This window comes from Lathyrus oleraceus, chromosome 5 (assembly GCF_024323335.1).
Source record: "Lathyrus oleraceus cultivar Zhongwan6 chromosome 5, CAAS_Psat_ZW6_1.0, whole genome shotgun sequence".
In the NCBI taxonomy this organism is placed as follows: domain Eukaryota; kingdom Viridiplantae; phylum Streptophyta; class Magnoliopsida; order Fabales; family Fabaceae; genus Lathyrus; species Lathyrus oleraceus.
The window spans coordinates 189,536,855-189,560,124 of record NC_066583.1 but is presented as its reverse complement, the minus strand read 5'-3'; the positions used below and the strand labels follow the sequence as shown (position 1 = coordinate 189,560,124).

The following is a 23,270-nucleotide window of genomic DNA, read 5'->3' as shown; positions in this document are numbered from 1 at the left end:
CGTATTAATATATCAAATGAACTTTTGTCGACATAACATCATGTAATTGTTGCATCCGCGGATTAGAACTTTGGTTAACGGTGTGATTAAGTTAAAAAGCAACAATTCATCATTATTTATAAGATTTACAATATGTTACTATAATCGACACCGCGACGTAGTCGGACCGACATCTATAGACACCACGATATTCAACAAATAATTAACATTATAATTACAGTTTTTTTTAACAAAACCATTAATAATATAATTATAATTTTAATAATTTAATTTAATGATAGTATATAAAATAACAAAGTTGAATTTTCAACAAATCAAATACTTGCTCATGTGGGACTCCTTGACATTAAGAAAAAGTGATTTAATAGTAAATCATGATATGCAAACAAAATACTCTTACGTTTTCTTGTCTTCAAATATGTATGAAACATGTACAAAAATAAATTGTGTTTTGGAATATGAATATAAGTATTATATGGCTGAAGGTTTATACTTGATATCATATATTTTGATATTTTAGACATTAACATACTTGGAAATGAAAACATAGCATTTATCTCGCCACTGTCATAGCCTCCTCCAGATTGGAGAGAAAATCATGGTTTAAATTTTCTCTTCTAAAGGTTGGATTTTCTTTTAAAAAAAGAGATACAGGAACTGAATTCATGTATCTTAGAAAATCATGGTTTAAAAAAAAGAGATACAGGAACTTAGAAAATTCTTTCATACATCCCTCAAATTTAACTTAATTCAATTAACCTTAAACTAAAGCCAAATAAATAGTCTCATTATTCACCAGCTCAACATATTGACAGTAACAACATCAACAGGAAATGAAAATTTCAGCCTCCATAACCAAAGCAAACCATGTTTAAATAACAAACAAAAGAACTCGGTAGAGTGGTTACCGCAATGCCGAAGACTTGACACGAGCTATAGCAAATCCGCTAGTTTCCGCAATGTCAAAGACTTGACACGAGCTATAGCAAACCCGTTAGTTTCCTGTCAACAGAAACAAACTTCAAACCGAAAACAAGTGAACATAAATATGTTTAAAAGTTGAAATTCCGTAAACTTGTTCCGTCGGAGCTTTGCCCGATGAGCTGGTGGTTCTCGTGGGGTGGTTGTGGTGAAGACGGGATTTGGTGAACGGCGAGGTTGAAGGTTAACGGAGTATTGTGTACTTGTGGCTCGCGTGATGGACGGACGAAGAGGGTGAGGAGACGGCGCGGCGGAAGGGTTGTGCGGTTGTAAGGGTCGTAGAGAGGCGCGTCGGTGGTTGTTTCGCGATGAAGGTGGTGCGGCGATTTGGGGTTTTTGGTGGATTGTGGCTGAAAGCGGCGTTGGTGTGTGGTTGTGATTGTACGGTGGTCGGAGGTAGCGAAGGGGAGCGGCGGTGTGTGTGAGGGATCGAAGGAGAGGAATAGTGGTTCCTCCTTTTTTTTCTATTTTTTCTTTTTTTAGTAGAGAGAAGAGAGAGGGAGAGTTGTTAAAGAGTGTGAGGTGGTTTCTTTCTCTGCCGGACAGTCTGAGAGATTTCTCCCAAATAAAATCCTCTCAAATTGCTCCTTTTTCCACCAAAATGACCATTAGGCACAAAATGACAAAAACTGCTTTTCATCCTCCAATAGTCTTGCTCCACGTGTACATTTTTGAGAGTGAATGGAGATATTTTATTCATTTTCCTGATTTTTTAAATTACTAATATTCAATTAATTTTTATTTTTGATTGGCTAGAAAAATAATACAAGGATAGTAAATGTAGGCCTTTGATTAATCTTGATCTAATGATCATGATTAGATCAAACAAGCACACAAAGAAACACACATTGTTAGATGATTTAAGATGTCTAAAATGCCCTTTCTAAATGATTTAATTTATTTAAAACAATTTAAATCAATTGAATCAAATAAAAATTCCAACTTCAAAAATAAGTATGATAAAAATAAAATAAGGACATGAAAAATTCTATTTATTTTTCTGAATATTTTGGCGAAAGAACAAAATTAAAAACGGCTAAAACTGAATAAATGTCGGGCGAAAATTTGCTCGAAAAATTAACTCGGATGCACTAAAATGATCAGCACAAAATATACTTATTGAAAAAATACAGCGTTTCTTCAAATTCTGAAATAAGTTTGCACCGGTTAAAAGGCTCAGGCGGGTCAAAATGCAACTGAAATAGCCGCTGAAAAATACAACGAGCACACCAGGTTAAACTACATGAACCGTAGATTAATAATACTGGCGTCTGCAATTTTAATTTCGAAACTTTTTATCTCCTGATTTTGTCCGTACTTGAGGAAATGATTCAACCGATTTGTCTGTATTTTCAATAAATTTATTCTGACTGATATTTTAGTTATTATTCATGATGGAATGCATGTCATGTTGTGCATATGATGCAAATTAAAAATGAAATCGATTTTACAAAAATTTAAATATGTCCGAACAAAATTGGGGTATGACAGTATCCAAGTAATTGAGGAGAGGAATAGAAGGCTCGAGACCATCTCCCTTTTTACTCTTTTTGAAACTTTTTTTAAGTATGATTAGGTAATTTGGACTTGATTGGGGAAAAGACACTCGACGTTGGATCGAGGTTTAAATATTTGCGTTTGAATAGACACAGATGGAATAATTTGAATATTTTGAAAATGATGGAGAATTGGATATGTAAATGGTTCTAAATTTTTTGTGAAAATTTCTCAACATTGGGTCAAGTATTTGTTTTTGTTCTTTTCTAAAAAGGGTTGATTTTAATCTTGGAATTAACAATCAACTGATACAATAAAAATAAATGAAAACGATAAGTTATTTACACATTTTCGGGAATGGGGGTACATTTTATCGAATGAGGGATACAACATAATAACTAAATCATACAAGTTTTGAAAGACATTTGTAAAATAAAAAGTCTCGTTGTAAGAAAGCCCAAGAAGCCAAGGGATTCGAAGTAAAAATAAAAAATTGAACTACATAATTTAATGTTATCATAAGCAATCGTAAAGTGATTCATGTATGAATCACCCTATCTAAGGTCGATCAATAAACTTTATACGTGTAAACAATTTCTGAAGTTAAATTGAATTTTTAACTTCAAAATTGCTATGCATCAGTGAAAAACCGATCGGGACAAAATAAATCAGTTTTTTTTAACAATTTAAATAATAAATTTAATCAACAAATAATAATATTAATAAACAATATAAACGATAATGATTAGTAATGATAATAATAATAATAAACAAAAAATAGTAATTACAATAAAAATAATGATAAATAATAAAAATAAAATAATAACAATAATTATTATTATCAATATTCAATAATAATAAAATATATATATAATGGCAATAATAAATCAATAATCAATAATAAAATCAACAATAATAATAATAAATAATAATAATAATAAATTATAATAATTACCAATAATAGTAATCAATAAACAGAAATTAAAAAAATAATAATAATAATAATAATAATAATAATGTCAATGGTTAGTAAAAATTAAAATAATAAGAGTAATAATCATAATAAATAAATGTTAATGATAGTTAATAAATAATTAGTAATGATAATAATAATAATAGTAATAATAATTTATAATAATAATAATTATTATTATTATTATTATTATTATTATTATTATAACAATAACAAACAAAATAAAAAATAAAAAATAAAAAAATAAAAACAAACAAAAAAGAAAATGGGGCGGTGCATGTACTGCTATTAGCTTTATGATTAACACACCAAAAATAAGTCAATATTAACCTCATATTTTCTAAGTTTAAAAATAACTAATGATCTGGTAATATATAGCCATAATAATATTTATAAAAAAAAACATAAATCTCTCTTCACCATCACACATGAAAAGAACAAATGAAACAAAATGAAAAGAACAAATAAAAAAAACTATATACTTAAATAAATTCTAATTTATTCTACTAATTATATTGACTAAAAAATAAAAATAATCAGATAAAAATGAACATAAATCGGGCAACAAAAATGCTTAAAAAATTAAACTGAATGCATCAAGATTATCAACGTGAAATATACTTCTCGGAAACATACAGGTTTTGATCAAATTTTGAAATAAAAATCGATTGGTTAAAAGACTCAGGCGGACAAAATACGATTGAAAAAATAGTCAAAAAATTAAAACAAGTACATCAGGTTAAACTACACGTATCATAGATTAAGAATATTGATGTTTGAAAGCTCAATTTTGAAATTTTTCGCCCGTTAATTCGACGTACATTTGAAAAATAATTCAACCGATCTGTGTGTAGATCCGAAAAATTATTTTAAGTGATATTTCAAGCACTATACAAAATGCATGTTGTGACAAGTAAAAAATGCAAGCTTCATGTAAATGAACTGAATTGCTGACTGGATAATCGTGAATAGATAACCAGATGCAAATGAATCGCTCTTGGACCATTTACTTCTTATTTTCAAGCACAATTAACCTTATGAAGATTCAGATGACGACAATACTCTTGATTGTCACCCTCTGAACCTCTAAAAACACAATAAAATGGAAATAAATGATGCATTGAGATTGAGAAATCAAGTCTTTTGACTTCTTAATCAATAGATGACTGAATGAATGTTATCAAGATCAAATAAAATTCCAGAACTCTTGACTTTTCATGTAAACCCTGATAAATGCTTTTAATTGATGAAATGCACGATAAAATGGATTGATTATATTATGTTGATGCAGGCGAAAAAATCAGGGTAAAATTTATCGTGCACTTCCTTCATCAATTTTGCTTCCATCAATCTAGCATGGACCACTGTTAAAAGAGTCTTCAACTTGAACATGTCCTTTATCAATCCATCACCCGTTGAACTTTCTATAGCATTGACACCTAAACCATCATGTTTAGGCAATGGATTGTTCCCCACATTTGGAACATCAACAAAAGACAATATTTTCCGATCTATTAACTCTTGGACCCAGAGCTTGAACACTTTGAAATTCTCTATTGTATGACCCTCTGAATTAGCATGAAAGGAACACCTAGCATTCTCATCATACCAAGGCTTGTGAGGCTTCAATATTGGAGGTAATGCCCTAGGCACGACAATCTCATGCTGAATTAGATACGATAGCAATTAAGTGTAAATCATTGGGATAGAAGTGGTATTTGCATTATTATACTATTGATATGGCCTTTGTTGGTTTGGTCATTGCTGCTGAACTGGGCGTGGTTGATTATTCTGTTGATGTTGAGGTGGAGGAGCCTGGAATTAAGGTTGTGGAGCTTGATATTGAGGAACTGGAACTTGATACTGAGGTACTAGAGCTGGAATAGGAACATGAGCAATTGGACGATAAGGCATGGTTGGATATTGAGCAGCTGCTACGTAAGGGTACTGATAATAAGGCACAGGAGCAGGAGCCTTGGATGGTGCCCTCCCCCTTTGAGAAGAAATGGCACTAGTTTCACCCTCCTTCCTCTTGAATCAGTTGAAAGGCTTCTTCAAGATTGGTTGACTACTAGAAGCTCCCTGAATTTTATCACTTTTTAATCCTTCTTCTACTCTTTCACCCACGATCACCATGTCAGAAAATCATGTGGACACACTGCTAATCAACCTTTCATAATATTGGCCCTGCAAGGTACCCATGAAAATGTCAATCAATTCACGATCAACCAACGGCAGGTGCACCCTTGCAGCCAATTCTCTCCAGTATTGTGCGTATTCTTTAAAAGATTTATTGTCTTTCTGGGCCATACTCTGAAGCTGAGTACGGTTTGGTGCCATGTCAGTATTATATTTGTATTGCTTTGCAAATGCTTCAGCCAACTCATACTAAGTGTGAATGTTGCTACACTCCAACTGCATGTACCAATCCAAAGATGCCCCAGTTAGACTGTCCTGAAAGCAATGGATCATGAGCTTATCATCTCTGGCATAGGCAGCCATTTTCTTGCAATACATTTTCAAGTGTATGTTAGGACATGTGAGGCCTTTGTATTTTTCAAATTCGGGCGCTTTAAATTTTGGAGGAATCACCACGTATGGGACCAGACACATCTCCAAGGCACTAAACCGGGTTAAGTTATGTCCTTCCATGATTCTTAGCTTTTCGGCCAGCGCACGACACATCAAGATAGCCTTAGAATCCTGAGAAGTGGTAGGGATTACCATTGGAGCAGCTCCATTGTAATTCTGCATTTTAAACTCATCATGGAGCTCCTCATTAGTGCGAGGAATGACCACTTGATTGACCATCAGAGGTCCTTGCGCAGCGACTCCATCAGCTACTCCAGAAGTATGCGCAAGTGGAGGAACATGAGTTCTTTCAGGCGGTGGAACAAAACCTGGAGGAAGACCGTATATAACGGGATTTGGAATAGGAACTTAAGGTCCTGACTGGAGAGCAACCTCTTGAACTAGAACGTTGTTCCTTGCAGCAGCAACAACACGAGCCTCTTCTTCCCTTCTATCCAGAGCTTGTATAGCCTCAAAGATTTGCTCAATTTTGCTTTTGATAGAGTGCATCTCCTCTCTGAAAGCAGCTTGTTCTTCTCGAACTACATCCATGGTTCTTCTTGTGTTGGAGCGAGTAGCGTATGCATGTTAAGGAATCAACTTGAACCACTAGAGACGAGGAAAGATGGAATAAGTTTTTGTTTTGAGAAATGAAATGCATGATGCATACTTTAATGCACATGGATGTAAAAAAATGTCTTTTATGCTTATGTTCAATTTTATTTTCAGGGAACCGTGTTAGATTCCTTGTTATTTAGCAAGCATTCAAAGAGATCATGGGGAATAAAACAAGAATGGAACCAAACCTTTTTTACAAAAGAACTCAAAACCCTTCATTCATTCAATTCACAGCAGAGTACAAGGATTGAGTACAAAATTCTTTCAAACATAAAGGAAAGTACAACATATAAAAAAAGGTCAAACTGCAGGCTTCTGTTTGTTGGGATCTTCCAACTTTCCCTTGAACCTTTTCATCATGTCTTCACAAAGATAAATAAAGTTGGCCACTTAAAGAGGGATGTTGTCATCACCTATGTCTTCCAGAGCACACCTTAGCATCAAAAGCACATCCTTGTCCATGCCATTGCAGAAGTCTATCAAACTGGAAAACTTGTCTCGATACTCATTTCTTTGTTCATGTAAAAACTAGATGGTTTCCTCACAAGCTGCCAAATTAGCATTCACATTTTCCCTTGCGTTCATCAAATCTTCCCCTTCTCGTAGCAAAGAGTCATATCGGTCTCTCCAGTATCGTTGCCACTCATTAGCATTATCAACCTCTTGGAACTTTCCTTTCCATATATCAGGTGTAATCTGAGCAGCAGCCAGAGCACTCTCTTTATTGCGGTGTTCTTGTTCTGCCCTTTCTTTTGATTCACAGAGTGAAGCACCGAGGTAGGCTATATGAGCCTCAAGCGTCTCTTATCTCCTTCTTTTGTTTTCTGGCGAGCTTCCACCATTTCTCTTTTTCACGGCAATCCCTCTCAGCCTCTTTCAGTTGTCTTTTGACGATATTCAAGCAGCTGTCAGCCTGATCCAACCCATGCTTGACTCTTTTTCTCTTATACTCTTCCTTATCCACCTTTTCCATATTTACCTGAAGCTGCATTTTATTCCTCTTGACTTTCCATTTAAAATCATTCTTTTCATTAGTGACCAGGTGTAGGTTCTTCAGCAGCTCTTCATTTTCCTTTATAAGTTTCTCTATAGAAGCCCGAAGTCCTTCTGCCTCCTCAATAGGGACATAAGTAGGTTTAGGCTCGGGAAGAGGACTAGACATCTCTATTTTGAAAGGGATCTTGATTGATCTCACTCTTTATTTTATCCATTAAAAGTATGGCTCTTTGGTGATACAGTTCTTCTTTCCTAGGCCAACCTTCCCTTTCCTGTTGACCTTTTCCCATGCCTTCTTGATCCTGGCAAGCAAAGTCGGATTCTCAACTCCTAGGTCATGCAGAAAAAAGGCTTCCAAAAACTTCTCCTCAGGAGGTCCCTCTATTGGGTACCCAAGTTGTCTCATGGATAAGACTGGATTAACATTAATACAACCTCGGGTACCAATAAGTGGTATGTTGGGGAAGTCCCCACAACTAGATATGATTTTTGTACCATCATACTCCCTAGAATACCAGGAAATATCGCTGGATCGGAGCGATCACAACCTCTAGGGCCAACTAGCATCCTTCTGATCCATAAAGGATGGGTCTGCAACCCCTTTTTGGAAGATGGGTCTGCAACCACATGTCCAATAGAGGGGTGCAACAAGTAACCATTCTCCCTTACTTGCATTCCTCCAAGGCAGGTAATAGAACATATTAGCTAGAAGGGTAGGCACTGGATTCTTCGTGAGGAAGATGCCAATGGCAGTCATGTCTACGAAATCATCGAAGTTTGGGAGCAGAACGATTCCCTGAATAGACAAGGCAACAGTAGCGTAGCAAGCCTCCCAACTTTGGGCCTCCAACAGGGTGTAAGCTCTCTCTATAAGAAACTTGAGTGGAAACCCTTTGGTATTTCCTTTCACTCCCAGGTTCACAGTAACCTCCTTCTTATGCATGTGAAGGGTTGCGACTATAACTTCATGTTCCAAGGTCCCTTTGACACCCATAAATGACAGTTTGTTTTTTATGGGAATACCAACAAGATATTCAAATTCCTCCAACATTGGTGCTATTTGAAAATCCTGGAAGGTGAAACATATCATTGGTGAATCATAGAAATGGGGCAGGGTCAAAAGTACCAGGGGGTCTGCTTCTTTATTCAAGAGACCGAGCATATTGCCATAATCCTTCCCAAAGTTGATCTTGTAGATTGAATGGAGCTGAGAAACCAATTCTTGTAGACTGTCTAATTTAGGATCTTTGAACTTGTATGAGTACATCCTCCTATTGTTTGATCCCATACTCTTTGAATGCTTATAACACTGATTCTCTAGTTCCTTGGAAACAAAAATGCAAATGTTATGTTTTGATTATGCGATGAATATGCATAGTTTTTGAGTTACAGGTAACATCAAACTCAGGTTGGGCAAAATAACAGGTAAGAACTGGTATCTCTGATTATAGGCATTCCATGGGTAGGCTCTATGGCTGATAGGTTCCCAGAGTCATGGATCTTTCTTGAGAATATTAGTGTCGTGACGAAGGCTCATCTGACAATAATACCCTTAAAATGATCTCTTCTGGGTGAGGTCTTCGTATTGTCCCAATGAGGAAGGCTCCTCGTGGGCCAATATTACACAACCATTGATTCCAAGGTTCTAAAAAGGTCCCTAGAGTCACTGATTCAACATGAAAACATTATCGCCATGACAAAGGCTCGTTGGACAATAACATCACCAAGAGAATCTACTCTAGGCGGGGTCTTTGTATTGTCCCAATAAGGAAGGCTCCTCGTGGGCCAATAATACCCAACCACTATCTTAATCTTATTTTTTTTCTCAGACTCGGGTAGAGAGCCTATCTCACAAAGTACCAATAATCATGAAATCCCAAAAAATGCCAATGAAAACCAATAAACAAATCACATATAACAATACAATGAGATATCAACAAAAAAAAGATAGAAAAATAAATCAAACAAAGCTAACACTTAACACAAAAGTACTAAGCTAGGTCTGACTCTCTCTAGCATGGAGCTAGAGTCCATAACAGAGTCATCAGCTGTCGCATCTCAGAAAACGTGATCCTTCACGAGGCGCTCGCACACTCGAAGAAAGGATGTTCGAACAGAGTCACCGTCAAACTTTATTTATTCCAAAAGAGGAAAGGGAAAATATCGATAAAATGCACGAAAAATAATAAAAAAGAAAATGGTCGTCGCAACCAAATTTGGGTTCGGGAGTTGATTATGCAAGGGGAAGGTATTAGCATCCATCACATCTGTTGTACTCAACGGGAACCAGCAGTTCTACCCAAAAAGAACTACTGGATGGATTGCTTTTAAAGAGAGTGATGCTTGGATCATATTTGAGCGATTAAACCTTTACTTGTTGCTCGCTCTTGGAGGCTGAAGTCTTTGTTTGTTTCGCATCAAAATGGATGTAGCATACTCTTTTCTAAAAAAATGTTTTTGGGGTTACACAAGGACGTAAAACAAGTTTGATTAGTTGAGTGTTTTGTTGGATGACGATTACTCTAATAACTAAGTAAGGCTACTAGTATCCAAGTACTCGAGGAGAGGAATAGAAGGATCTAGACCATCTCCCTTTTCATCCTTAATTGTAAAAGGATTTAAATAAGGTTAATGTATTTTAGACAAACGACAAATACTCGAATGACCGAGTAAGGCTACTTGTATTCAAGTACTCGGGGAAGGGAATAAAAGGCTCCAGACCACCTCCTTTTTCGTCTAAGTTTTTTACGAAAATGAGTTTGACTTACAGTTTGATTATGAAAAGAGTTTGGATGTGGCGGGTACTAAAAGTTTTTTAATGGCTGACAATTGATTGAATGACTGAGTAAGGCTACTCATATCCAAGTAATTGAGGAGAGGAATCGAAGGCTCGAGACCATCTTCCTTTTTACCCTTTTTGAAACATTTTTTTAAGTATGATTAGGTATTTTGGATTTGATTAGGGAAAAGACACTCGACGTTGGATCGAGGTTTAAATATTTGTGTTTGAATTGACACAGATGGAATGATTTGGATATTTTGAAAATGATGGAGAACTGGATATGAAAATGGTTCTAAATTTTTTGTGAAAATTGCTCGACATTGGGTCAAGTATTTTTTTTGTTCTTTTCTAAAAATGTTTGATTTTAATTTTGGAATTAACAATCAACTGATACAATAAAAATAAATGAAAGTGGTAAATTATTTACACATTTTCGGGAATGGGGGTACATTTTATCGAATGAGGGATACAACATAATAACTAAATCATACAAGTTTTGAAAGACATTTGTAAAATAAAAGAATCTCGTTGTAAGAAGACCCAAGAGAAAGCCAAGGGACTCGAAGTAAAAATCAAAAATTGAACTACATAATTTAACGTTACGTTAAGCAATCGTAAAGCAATTCACGTATTAATCACCCTATCTAAGGCTGGTCAAGAAAACTTTATACGAGTAAACAATTTCTGAAGTTAAATTGAATTTTTAACTTCAAAATTGCTAGGCATCTGTGAAAAACCGATCGGGACAAAATAAATCAGTTTTTTTTAACAATTTAAATAATCAATTTAATCAACAAATAATAATATTAATAAACAATTTAAATGATAATGATTAGTAATGATAATAATAATAAACAAACAATAGTAATTACAATAAAAATAATGATAAATAATAATAATAACAATAATTATTATTATCAATATTCAATAATAACAAAGATAAATATATAATGGCAATAATAAATCAATAATAATAAATAAAAACAAATAATAATCAATAATAAAATCAACAACAATAATAATAATAATAAATAATAATAATATTAAATGATAATAATTACCAATAATAGTAATCAATAAAAAAAATTAAAATAATAATAATAATGGTAATGGTTAGGAAAAATTAAAATAATTATAGTAATAATTATAATAAATAAATGTTAATAATAGTTAATAAATAATTAGAAATGATAATAATAATAGTAATAATAATTATTATTATTAATAATAATAATAATAGTAATAATAACAAACAAAATAAAAAAATAAAAAAATAAAAAATAAAAACAAACAAAAAAGAAAATGGGGCGGTGCATGTACTGCAACTAGCTGCATGATTAACACACCAAAAACAAGCATGATTAACACACCAAAAACAAGTCAATATTTACCCCATATTTTCTAAGTTTAAAAATAACTAATGATGTGGTAATATGTAGCCATAATAATATTTATAAAAGAAACATAAATCTCTCTTCACCATCACACATGATTATACTGTAAGAATCAAAACAAATTCATCTTCTTCTTTTTCTTGTTTTGCAAATTAATAATAAGAGATTTTAGTTTTCTCTCTCAAACTAAAATAAAACAATAAAAGGCAAAACTAAACTTTCTTCTTCATGAAACTTTTGTGAGCAGTATCCATTTTTCAAACTTAAAAATAAATAAATTGCATTCTTCATGAAACTTAAAGTAACACAACAAGTGAAATGTATAAATCTTGATTTTCAATCAGAGCACAAATCAAAACTTAAAACAAATAAAACTTCCATTTTTCATAAAAAAAACAAACCTGAGACAACAAATATCGACCTTCACCCATTCACAACAATGAAAGCGAAACTTAAATCAAAGTCGGAAATCGAAGGGAAGAAATGGTATACCACGCCTTTTGTCGGAGATGTATGGAATTGATGAGTAGGCGTTGAAGAGCTCGTTGAGGTCGGCGTCTAGGCGTGGTCATTGTTGTTTGTTGTAGTGATCGATCGGTGAACATCAACGACGAGATGTTTGGAGCGACGGAAGGAGTATTATAGTGGTGGTGGTGGTTGATGAGTGTAGTAGTGTTGATGGTTTATTCTATGTGATTTAATGAAGATATTGAGTTGTTGTTGAAGCTTTCACGAGGTTTATTGTTGTTTTAATGGATAATGGTGGTTTTATGAAGCTTTCTTGTAGTGAGGTTTTTTATGGTTGTTTAGAGATGGAGATGCTGATGAAGAGTAAGTTGTAATGATGATTTTATGATGAACTATTGATGGTGGTGTTTTTTGAGAGAGAGTGAGGAGGAAACATGATGGGTGTTTGCGGTATGTATTAGTGCATGAAAGAAGGAAAAATGTGTGTGTCTTTCAATGTGAGAGGAAAGAGTTTATGCGATTTTCTTTACTTCCACGTCTCCATTTCCCTTACCACTCATTTCAATTGGTAAAAATATATATATCTATGTAACCAAAGAAATAACATCATGGGGCGGCCTGAAAGAGAGAAGATTTGTTTCCATTTTTTTTTATTTTGTTATTTAAATAATAAATCTAACAAATGAAATAAAAATTAAAAGAACAAATAAAAAAACTATATACTTAAATAAATTCTAATTTATTCTACTAATTATATTGAGTAAAAAATAAAAATAATCAGATAAAAATGAACAAAAATCGGACAACAAAAATGCTTAAAAAATTAAACTGAATGCACCAAAATTATCAGCGTGAAATAAACTTCTCAGAAAGATACAGGTTTTGATCAAACTTTGAAATAAAAATTGATTGGTTAAATGGTTCAGGCGGACGAAATGCGATTGAAAAAATAGTCGAAAAATTAAAACGAGCACATCATGTTAAACTACATGAATCGTAGATTAAGAATATTGATGCATGCAAGCTCAATTTTGAAATTTTTCGCCCGTTAATTCGACGTACATTTAAGAAATGATTCAACCGATCTGTCTGTAGATCCAAAAAATTATTTCAAGTGATATTTCAAGCACTATGCAAAACAAAATGCATGTTGTGACAAGTAAAAAATGCAAGCTTCATGTAAATAAACTGAATTGCTGACTGAATAATCGTGAACAGATAACCAAATGCAAACGAATCGCTCTTGGACCATTTACTTTTGATTCTCAAGCACAATTAACCTTACGAAGATTCGAATGACGACAATACTCTTGATTGTCATCCTCTGAACCTCTGAAAACACGATGAAATGGAAATAAATGATGCATTGAGATTGAGAAATCAAGTCTTTCGACTTCTTAATCAATAGATGATTGAATGAATGTTATCAAGATCAAATAAATTTCTAGAACTCTTGACTTTTCATGTAAACCCTGATAAATGCTTTTAATTGATGAAATACACGACAAAATGGATTGATTATACTATGCTGATGTAGGCGAAAAACTCAGGGTAAAATTTAGGGTATGTCAAACACACAAAGGCATTTTGCAAAGATAAGAATATTAGTATGATAGCACTCACATAGAGTAATTTTCATATTGAAGAGAGATACATAAACATAAATACAAGATAATAATGCAACAATAGAACAAATTGTCACAACTTATCCCACATGAACACAACACAATCATGAAAAATGAACTATACAAAGTAAACCCAAAATACTTGACATGCTACAAAGAATGACATGATTACGTGACATACGCCTTTGGTGCTCCCGAAATGCTGCATACGCATGTGCTATAGCAATGAGATAAATAAAGTACCACCACACAAACCAAAAACATAGATGAAAACATAACAATGACATACAATCAATGATATTGTTAACAATGTAACATGTTCAATCATAAATCATGAGAAAAATAAATAACAAACCAATGCACCAAATACTATATCTCAAGAAGAGTGAAGATAACATAATGTCACTATAAGCATATGAATTAACATGTATCAATTAAACATTATTGGAAGTATCATATATGAAATATCTTATATGTCAAGAACATCAATCATATAAACCATAAACAACATGCGAAAAGAGAAAGCTAATACACAAAAATGGAAAATGAAACGATAATATGTTGCTTGTGAAATGATGAGGAATGCACTCTTATGAAGTATGCTTGTCAAGAAATGTTAGATATACGAGATATATTCAATGTGCATAAATATAACATTTAGGCAAGTGTTGAGATGTCAAGAGTTCCTAATTCCCGTCGAATGTTAAAGAAGGGTTCGTTCGCAAGTGGTTTTGTAAAAATATCAGCTATTTGATTTTTACTATCAACATGCTAAAAAATGATGTCACCTTTTTCAACATGATCGTGTAGGAAGTGATGACGAATCTTAATATGCTTAGTACAAGAATGTAGCACTAGGTTCTTAGTTAGGTTAATGGCACTAGTGTTGTCGTACAAAATCGAAATACGATTTAGTTTTATATCAAAATCAAGTAATTATTGTTTAAGTCACAAAATTTGAGCACAACAACTATCGACCGCTACGTATTCCGCCTCGGTAGTTGACAAAACATCTAAAACTTGTTTCTTGCTATGCCAACTAACTAAGGAATTTGAAAATATATATCAAGTCCCACTAGCACTTTTCCTATCCGACTTGTAACTGGAAAAGTCGGAGTTGGTGTAACCAACTAAGCTACAATCACTCCCTTTGGAATACCAAATCCAATAATTCTAAGTACCATGAAGATACCTAAAAATATGTTTGACAACTTTTAGATGATATTCCTTAGGGGCTGATTGATATCAGGCACACATACATACACTAAACATGATATTTAGCCTAGATACAGTGAGATATAGAAGAGAACCTATCATACCGCTATATTTCTTCACTTCCACATCCTTACCATTTTCGTTCCTTTCTAAGTGACCGTTCATAGCCATCGGGGTGTCAATCAACTTTGCATCAGCCAGGCCAAATCTCTTTAGTAAGTCCTTTCAATACATGGTTTGACAAACAAATGTGCCTTCATTCAGTTGTTTAATTTACAGACCTAAGAAGTAATTTAGCTCTCCCATAAGGCTCATTTCAAACTCTCCCTACATAAGCTTAGAAAATTCTTTGACAAATTGCATATTAGTATATCCAAAGATAATGTCATCAACATATAATGGTATAAGAAGAGTATCATCTCCATGGCACTTAATAAAAATAGTAGTGTCAACCTTTCCCCTTAAGTACCCTTGATTAATAAAAAAATTGCTTAGTCACTCATACCAAGCCCTAGGTGCTTGTTTGAGACCGTACAAAGCGCGTTTTAATTTGAAAACATGATTGGGATACTCGTGATTTTCAAAACCGGGAGGCTAAGCAACATACACATCTTCATTAATATAACCATTTAGAAATGCACTTTTCACATCCATTTGAAATGTAATCAAAATTATGATCCAAACTATGTTGATCTGGTGATCAAAGCAATTGATAATTTGCGCGTTGAAATATATATATATATATATATATATATATATATATATATATATATATATTATATATATATATATATATATATATATATATATATATATATATATATATATATATATATATATATATATATATATATATATATATATATATATATATATATATATATATATATATATATAGAGAGAGAGAGAGAGAGAAAAAAAGTATGCAAGGATTTGTTTAGGCAGTTCCCTTATCGACCTCGCTATGGGTACGTCTGCCCTTAATTCGAATTCGAATTGAGATATTAATATAATAAATCTTACTTTGAAAATGTATCAATACAGAAGATGGGAAATCAAATCCCACAAACCATAGGTTTATTCTTGACTCTAGCACCTCCAAAAACCTTGATCAAAGATTGATCAATTCACCAACAATGCCGCTTCAATTCACTTGTTGTTGCTACTTCCTTGCACGACCTTCTTCTCTCAAGGATTTGACTCGACTGAATTAATCCCAAGCGCACACTTGTTAAACCCAAGATTTGTCAACATGATCCATTGTTTCACGCTACTCCCTTACTAACACACCTAGTCTCAAGGCTTTCACTCGATCAGATCTGAATTGTACAATCTTGTCCCAAACCTTCAAACCCTAAAGATCTTGAAGGAAAACCCCACCTTGGTTTTCTTATTTGAATCCCTCAAAGATCACAACCCAATATTCTTGGTACAACATACCTAATTGGATGTTATCAATCCTAATCTAGATGACACTCAATCAAAAAAATGATTATGTGTAGTTTGATTGTGTGTATGCATAGATTGAATTGAAGATAATGAGATGCTTTGAAATCATGGATTAATGTAGGTTTTACTCATTATAGAAACCTTACTAGAGAATGATGCATGTATGGAATATTTATGTACATGGGGATTTAGGAAAAAAGGAAATGCAAAGAGGATAGAAAAATATGAAAATTTAAAGAAAAATATCGGATAGGTCGACCTATACAGGTTATGTGTCAACCTGTTTGATGCATAGGTCGACCTGTCCAAGATCATGTGTCGACATATGACAGTCATGTGCTCCATATGTGTCGACCTGAAGACTCGGCACATGAAGCAAATGCCACAAGCTTTAAGACATCAACATACGTGTTGACCTATACACTTCATGTGTCAACCTATAGCCAAGATTTTTTTTTTCATAGATCGGCCTGTAGTTCTATGTGTCGACCTATAGCCAAAAAAAATTCCATAGATCGACCTATAGTTCTATGTGTCGACCTGTACTGCTATTTTTCACAAAAAAATGATTTTTCATGCATGTTTAATGCATGAGACGTTTCCCCACATTGTTTCCAAATAATTTGATGTTTCCTAATGCTAAGATGAACATAGAGATTCAGATAATACCTTCCAATATACATTTACGCTAAAGTATCATAGTTTTGACATCATACAAAACACATCTAAAAGAAGTTGGACTCACACTTTTATCTTTCATTTGTTTTTAAGATGGCATGTTAGTACACCTGTATCTTAAATCACCTTTTAACTACACCTAATAGTAGTATATTCTTACACTTTTCCAAAATAGTATTACAAAGAACAAAACTAAGAATTAAGAGGAAATTATTTTATTTACATAAACTCACAAAGGAAGAATTTTATTAAATACTTTTCATTATTTTTACATCTTATTTTTCTAAAATATAAAATATTATAAAAAAGAAGAAATTAAATAAATTAAGGATCCAAGTTTGATAGACCACACTCTCCTTTCTCGCGCCCTCATCATCATCATGAACATCCACTATGTGCATCATCAACAATAGTCAAACCTACAGAATGAAAGAAGCACCAATCTACCAAGGAAATCAAGTGTACATCAACAACATATACATCATCATACCAACATATGCATACATGGAAATGTCAAACAAAAGAACTCAGCAAGCCATACAGTCATGATACATACATACATCATAGAAATTTGGGGACCACAAGAATTACACCAAAATCACAAGACTCACACTCAAATTGCAATGTGAATTTCATCTTTATTTCACTACAATTTCAACTAAACCAAACACAAATGAAATGAAACAAATTACTCCCAAACTCATCTCAATCTTTCATCAAACTTAAGCACATGGATTACCAATATTGCATCTCTAATATCCCTAGAAAAAATCCTCCTTACAACCTCACCGTTCCCTTCTATTTTCACCACCTCTCCACTATTTAATAACCCTTAACACCAAATCCACCTAGAGCTCACTAAAAAAAACTCTCTAAACTTATCCATGAAGTTTAACAGAGTTTAGCTTAACCTAACTTACTCAACATCATCCTCTCATCAACCAGCAACCTAGCAAATCAAGAGGTAAAAGAAAAACAGAGGAGTGGAAAAGGATAGAAAATGCATATAAGTTAAGGAAGAAGGATACACCTGGAAACGTCTTCGTAGGTTGTTGGACTTGCTCCGGTCAGGGTGGTATTCATTCATATTTTTGCATTTTTACATACCATGTTGTTACCCTTGTTATACTGAATAATAACCCTTTATTATCTGCTTGAAATCATATGTAACGACCATTTAATTTAACTTTTCAAAATTAGGGTTCATGCTTTGATTTGTATAATAAATGAATTTGGTTTCAAATTTGGGGATTTAGAAAGTGGATTTGTGTTGAGGAGAGATAGTCGGTCATACTGGTATGTTTGGATGGTGATTTTGGCCATCCTTTCCAGAGCTCACGATGGAGGGAGCAATGATGTTTTGTTTGCGCAGAGAAAGTCTATTAGAGAGAGAAAAGTGAATAGAGACGAAAATAGATTTTAAGAGGAGAGAGAGAGAGAATGGTATTGCAAAATGAGGGGAATGTGAGGTTGAGGCCCCCACTTGGAGGACTCTCTCCTTCTCACTGGTGGGTGTACCCATTTCAGCCGGCAACACGTGTCCACGGTGGTGGCATGTTCTCAGCCGTTCATTGGCTTTGATCTTTGCTGGTGCTAACTAGCGAAACCTTGTACATGCGTGTCCCTAGGCTCCTTAACGTGTACCGCCATCTCTGGCCACTTGATGAAATTATCACTTTATCATGTGGCCCAAGGTGAGTCAACTCACGTTGACTCCCCTTCCTCTTGGACTAGCCTTTGACTGGCGTTGTTGGGCCTATTGAAGGCCTATTTTGGGCCAATCCTTTTATGCACCTCCCTTTATTTTGTTTAAATGATTTATTTTCTTTTGCTTTCATTTTTACTTTTTATTTTTCTTATATTATTATAATAATTAAAACTTATTTCAATTAATTGATTAGGTTAATTGTCTTAATTAATTTAATTAATAATTGAATTAATTTGTTTTTTCAATTGATTAATTAAAGTAATCAATTCTTATTAACCTAAGTAATTAATTTAAATCAAATTTAGTTAATTAATTTAATCTCATTGTTTAATTATCAAGTCTCTCATGTCCATGCACTCATCTTTTCCATTTTTTTTCATTTAGACTTATATTGACTTTTATTATCATTTGCTTATTTGCTTATTTGTTTAAAACTGAAAATTAAATAAATGATTATATTAATGTTCAATATATTTTATAATTTAGAAATCCTCAGTCCAACGCCAAATGATCTTTTCAAAAACCTTAGTCCAATGGCAAACGACCTCTCTCAAACCCAATTAATTTTGTATCAATGTAAATTCAAATCTTTTCCCGAATAAGCGTAACTTTTGAACATTTTTTTCTTAACAAAACTCAAAAGAAGAAGAACATTGGAGTCCCACATTCCATGAAAAGAATGATCGGTCCCGAGGCACGCGTCTTGGGCTAGTTGTTTATTATTTATTTTGTTTCTAAAACACTTAATACAAATTTGGACAAAAATGAACATTGGAGTTTAGCATTCCATGAAACCCTTGAACAATCGGTTATGAGACACGTGTCTCGTTCATATCAATTGTTCGTTGTCCATTAAAAAAAATCCATAGATACCTTGAATGAAAAAGAAACATTGGAGTCTCGTATTCCATGAAAACCCTTAATAATCGGTCTCGAGGCTCACGTCTCGTTCTTACCGAGCATTCGTCATTCGCTAAAAAACATTCAACAAATCAAACTCCTTTTTCTCGCCCTGTGTGACCGAAAACCTTTTAAAAAACCATTGTTTAATCTGTTCTAACGCAAATACAAACAATCGCTTAATCTGTTAGAACGTGATCTAAACACTTGTTCAATAAAACAAACCAACAAAGAAATCATAGTTTTCTACTCCGAACTACGAAGCCTTGAGTTCCTCATTGTACCAGAGGATACGTGGGAGCGAGATCCGCAATCTCGTCAAGCACCCTAATAAAAACATTTTAGCGACCCATCTTCATTTCCTATTGCACATTTTATCATTCGAAGAAAACAATTAACATAATAACATTTAATCGCAAATTTAACTAATAGGTTCCCGTTAAATACAACGAACGTGATGAATGCTAATACATTCCCCTTGCATAATCGACTACCGAACCTGAATTTGATTGTGATGACTATCTTATTTTTTAAAGGGTTTTATCGATAATCTCTCTTTTCTTCTTTAGAATGAATAAAGTTTGGTGGCGACTCTGTTCGATATCATTTTCCGTGAGCTAGCGAATGTCCCGCGAAGACTCGTATTTTTTGAGATGCGACACTAGACTTCTGAGTGTATCAAACCTTTCATTAAAAAAACTAATAAATTCAAAATATTAAAAAAAAGCCATGCCATATAACAAAATAGCATATAAACGGTCACATATGCAAAAGTCAACTATTTATGTTAAGAGAAAAGATTAAGTTGATTACCAAAACTTTTTTTTAAGAAACTAATATGTATGTTTAATGGATAAAGGATTAAACTGAAATTATAAATTAAATTAAAAAACCAAAAAATACACTAAACCTTTAAAATAATATTCTTTTTACTTATTGATAAAAATAAAATAATAAATAATTTAAATATATATGTTTATCCTCTCACATAATTAAATTATAGAATACTAATATTCACATATAATATTTTTTTATATTTTAAAAGTGTACTAAATAAATAGTTTGATATAAAAAACAAACAAAAAAACCTTAATCTTACATTTTTGTTGGTGATGTATTTATAAATATGTTATCTATAAATATTATATTTAATTCATTCTATACTAAAAAAAGTTGTAAATAATTTTTTTATAATATTCTAAAAATATGTTTTAAAAAAACCATTTAAAATAAAAATTTAATAGTAGATAATTAAGTAGGAGTAGTAAATAAAAAAATGTTTTATTTAAGCAATGGTGAAAGTTTAGAAAATAATTTTGTTGGGATTAAATTAAAGATCACCCACACCCAGCATCTTCAAGATCCTTGAATCAAAGCAAGATCGCGAGCGTCTATGAAAATCATCGGAACGGCTAAAGAAGTTCCACGTCAACGATCCCTGAATAAGTACATAAGCCAATAATAACGCGAGAATCATCTTATATATAAATCCTGTCAGTGTTAATATTCTTTCACACCCTAATATCTGATTACGAACCCTATTTTTTCTCGAAATTTCAAATTCCCAACTCCTTCAATGGCGCCAAAGGGAGAGAAGAAGCCCGCGGAGAAGAAACCCGTAGAGGAGAAGAAGTCTACAGTAGCCGAGAAATCTCCGGCTGAGAAGAAGCCAAAGGCCGGTAAGAAGCTACCGAAGGACGGTGGTGCCGCCGCCGTTGGAGACAAGAAGAAGAAGAGAAACAAGAAGAGCGTTGAGACATACAAGATCTACATCTTTAAAGTTCTGAAGCAAGTTCACCCTGACATTGGTATCTCAAGCAAGGCTATGGGAATCATGAACAGTTTCATTAACGATATCTTCGAGAAGCTCGCGGCTGAATCTTCCAGACTTGCAAGATACAACAAGAAGCCAACAATTACTTCGAGGGAAATTCAGACTGCAGTTAGGCTTGTTCTGCCTGGAGAATTGGCCAAGCATGCCGTCTCTGAAGGAACTAAAGCGGTGACCAAGTTTACAAGTTCTTAAACTGGACAATTTGTAGGGTATTTCTGACTGTGGTTCTTGCTATTGTTTCTCTCTCTTGGAATTAGATCTGAATTAGTATTAGTATGTAATTTTCTTTTAAAAATCAAATGAATATCTTTGTTTATGAATTGAATTTTTAATTGCTATTGTTTAGAAGCGTATAAATCAGTGTTATTTTCGCAATACTTTTATTTCATTTTTTTAATTAAGGAATAGCTAATTGAAGATTGAGTTTCTATTGAAAACCATTACTTTTTGCCTCACTTGATTTTCTGTGAAAAAGGAAATAGATATATTTTTTATTCGTTCGAAACAGATTATTGCTGGATTTTTGTAAAATTTTGTTGAAACAGTGTTTGTGACAAGAAGTTATGAGTTGCGCATTCCCACAATGTTCTAGTTGAAACAGTGTTTGTGACAAGAAGTTATGAGTTGCGCATTCCCACAATGTTCTAGTTGAAACAGTGTTTGTGACAAGAAGTTATGAGTTGCGCATTCCCACAATGTTCTAGTTGAAACAGTGTTTGTGACAAGAAGTTATGAGTTGCGCATTCCCACAATGTTCCAGAAACAAATTTAACCTAGCTCGTGCTGGTAAGAGTCATTTTTTGTAAATTTGGGATGAATTTAGATGTACATTTTGTCATAGAGTTTTTAAATTTTAAATATGACAAACAATCTAATAATAACACTGATTTGATGAAGATGAATGATTGAAAGGGGATGAAGGGGGATTAAGAACACTAAGGTTCATAATTAAACGGTACAAGATAATTGTCTCAGGATTTGGCAGACTCAATAAGATACTCTCGTATAAATAGATTATATTTTTGAAATTTTCGTTTTTTATTTCACTTTAGCTTGAAAATTTCTGGAACATCACTTTTGTCATTGTAAATCGGAACTTATATAGTAAGTCTTTCGGTTCACAATAAACATACATGAATTCTTTGTACAAGACTTCTAGTTTTCACCAGTTTTGAGACATTAAATCGAGACTCTTGCTAAAAGACTTTCGATTTTCAAGTTGTTTCCTGAAAGTCTTGTTAAAAGACTTTTGGTTTTCAAACTGTTTGCCAGAACTCTTTTTAAAAGACTTCCGGTTTTCATTTAATTCATCGGAAGTCTTATTGAAAGTGTTTCGATATTCAAACTTCATTTTTTTCACACAGAAACTACTTTTATAAGTGTTCTAGTGTGTTTTTAATTTTTTTTATAGTGGTTCGAAGATGAGGTGCCGATGATAGGATTTCAGATTGTAGTTTAGGACGGGACGTATCTACAGCAAAGCCGATTTACTATCCAGGAGAGTCGTACGATCCATCTCTTTTGATAAAGTACGAGCATCATGTTGCTCGACATTTATGGTTTGATGAGGTAAATAAATGA

At 33.3% G+C, this 23,270-nt stretch overlaps 1 protein-coding gene and 1 long non-coding RNA gene across 2 annotated transcripts; one reads left to right on the top strand and one right to left on the bottom strand.

Moving 5' to 3' along the window:
• Positions 1-10,697: 10,697 nt before the first annotated feature.
• On the bottom strand, positions 10,698-12,810 carry LOC127082475 (uncharacterized). The gene is made up of 2 exons (XR_007788180.1): positions 12,214-12,810; positions 10,698-11,144 (listed from the first exon to the last, which is right to left on the bottom strand). It is a non-coding gene; the product is annotated as an uncharacterized LOC127082475 (long non-coding RNA).
• Positions 12,811-21,357: 8,547 nt separating this feature from the next.
• On the top strand, positions 21,358-22,009 carry LOC127082474 (probable histone H2B.1). Its single transcript, XM_051022710.1, has one exon. The coding sequence runs from the start codon at positions 21,432-21,434 to the stop codon at positions 21,879-21,881; it is 450 nt and encodes a 149-aa protein (XP_050878667.1). The 5' UTR covers positions 21,358-21,431; the 3' UTR covers positions 21,882-22,009.
• The last annotated feature ends 1,261 nt before the right edge of the window (positions 22,010-23,270 follow it).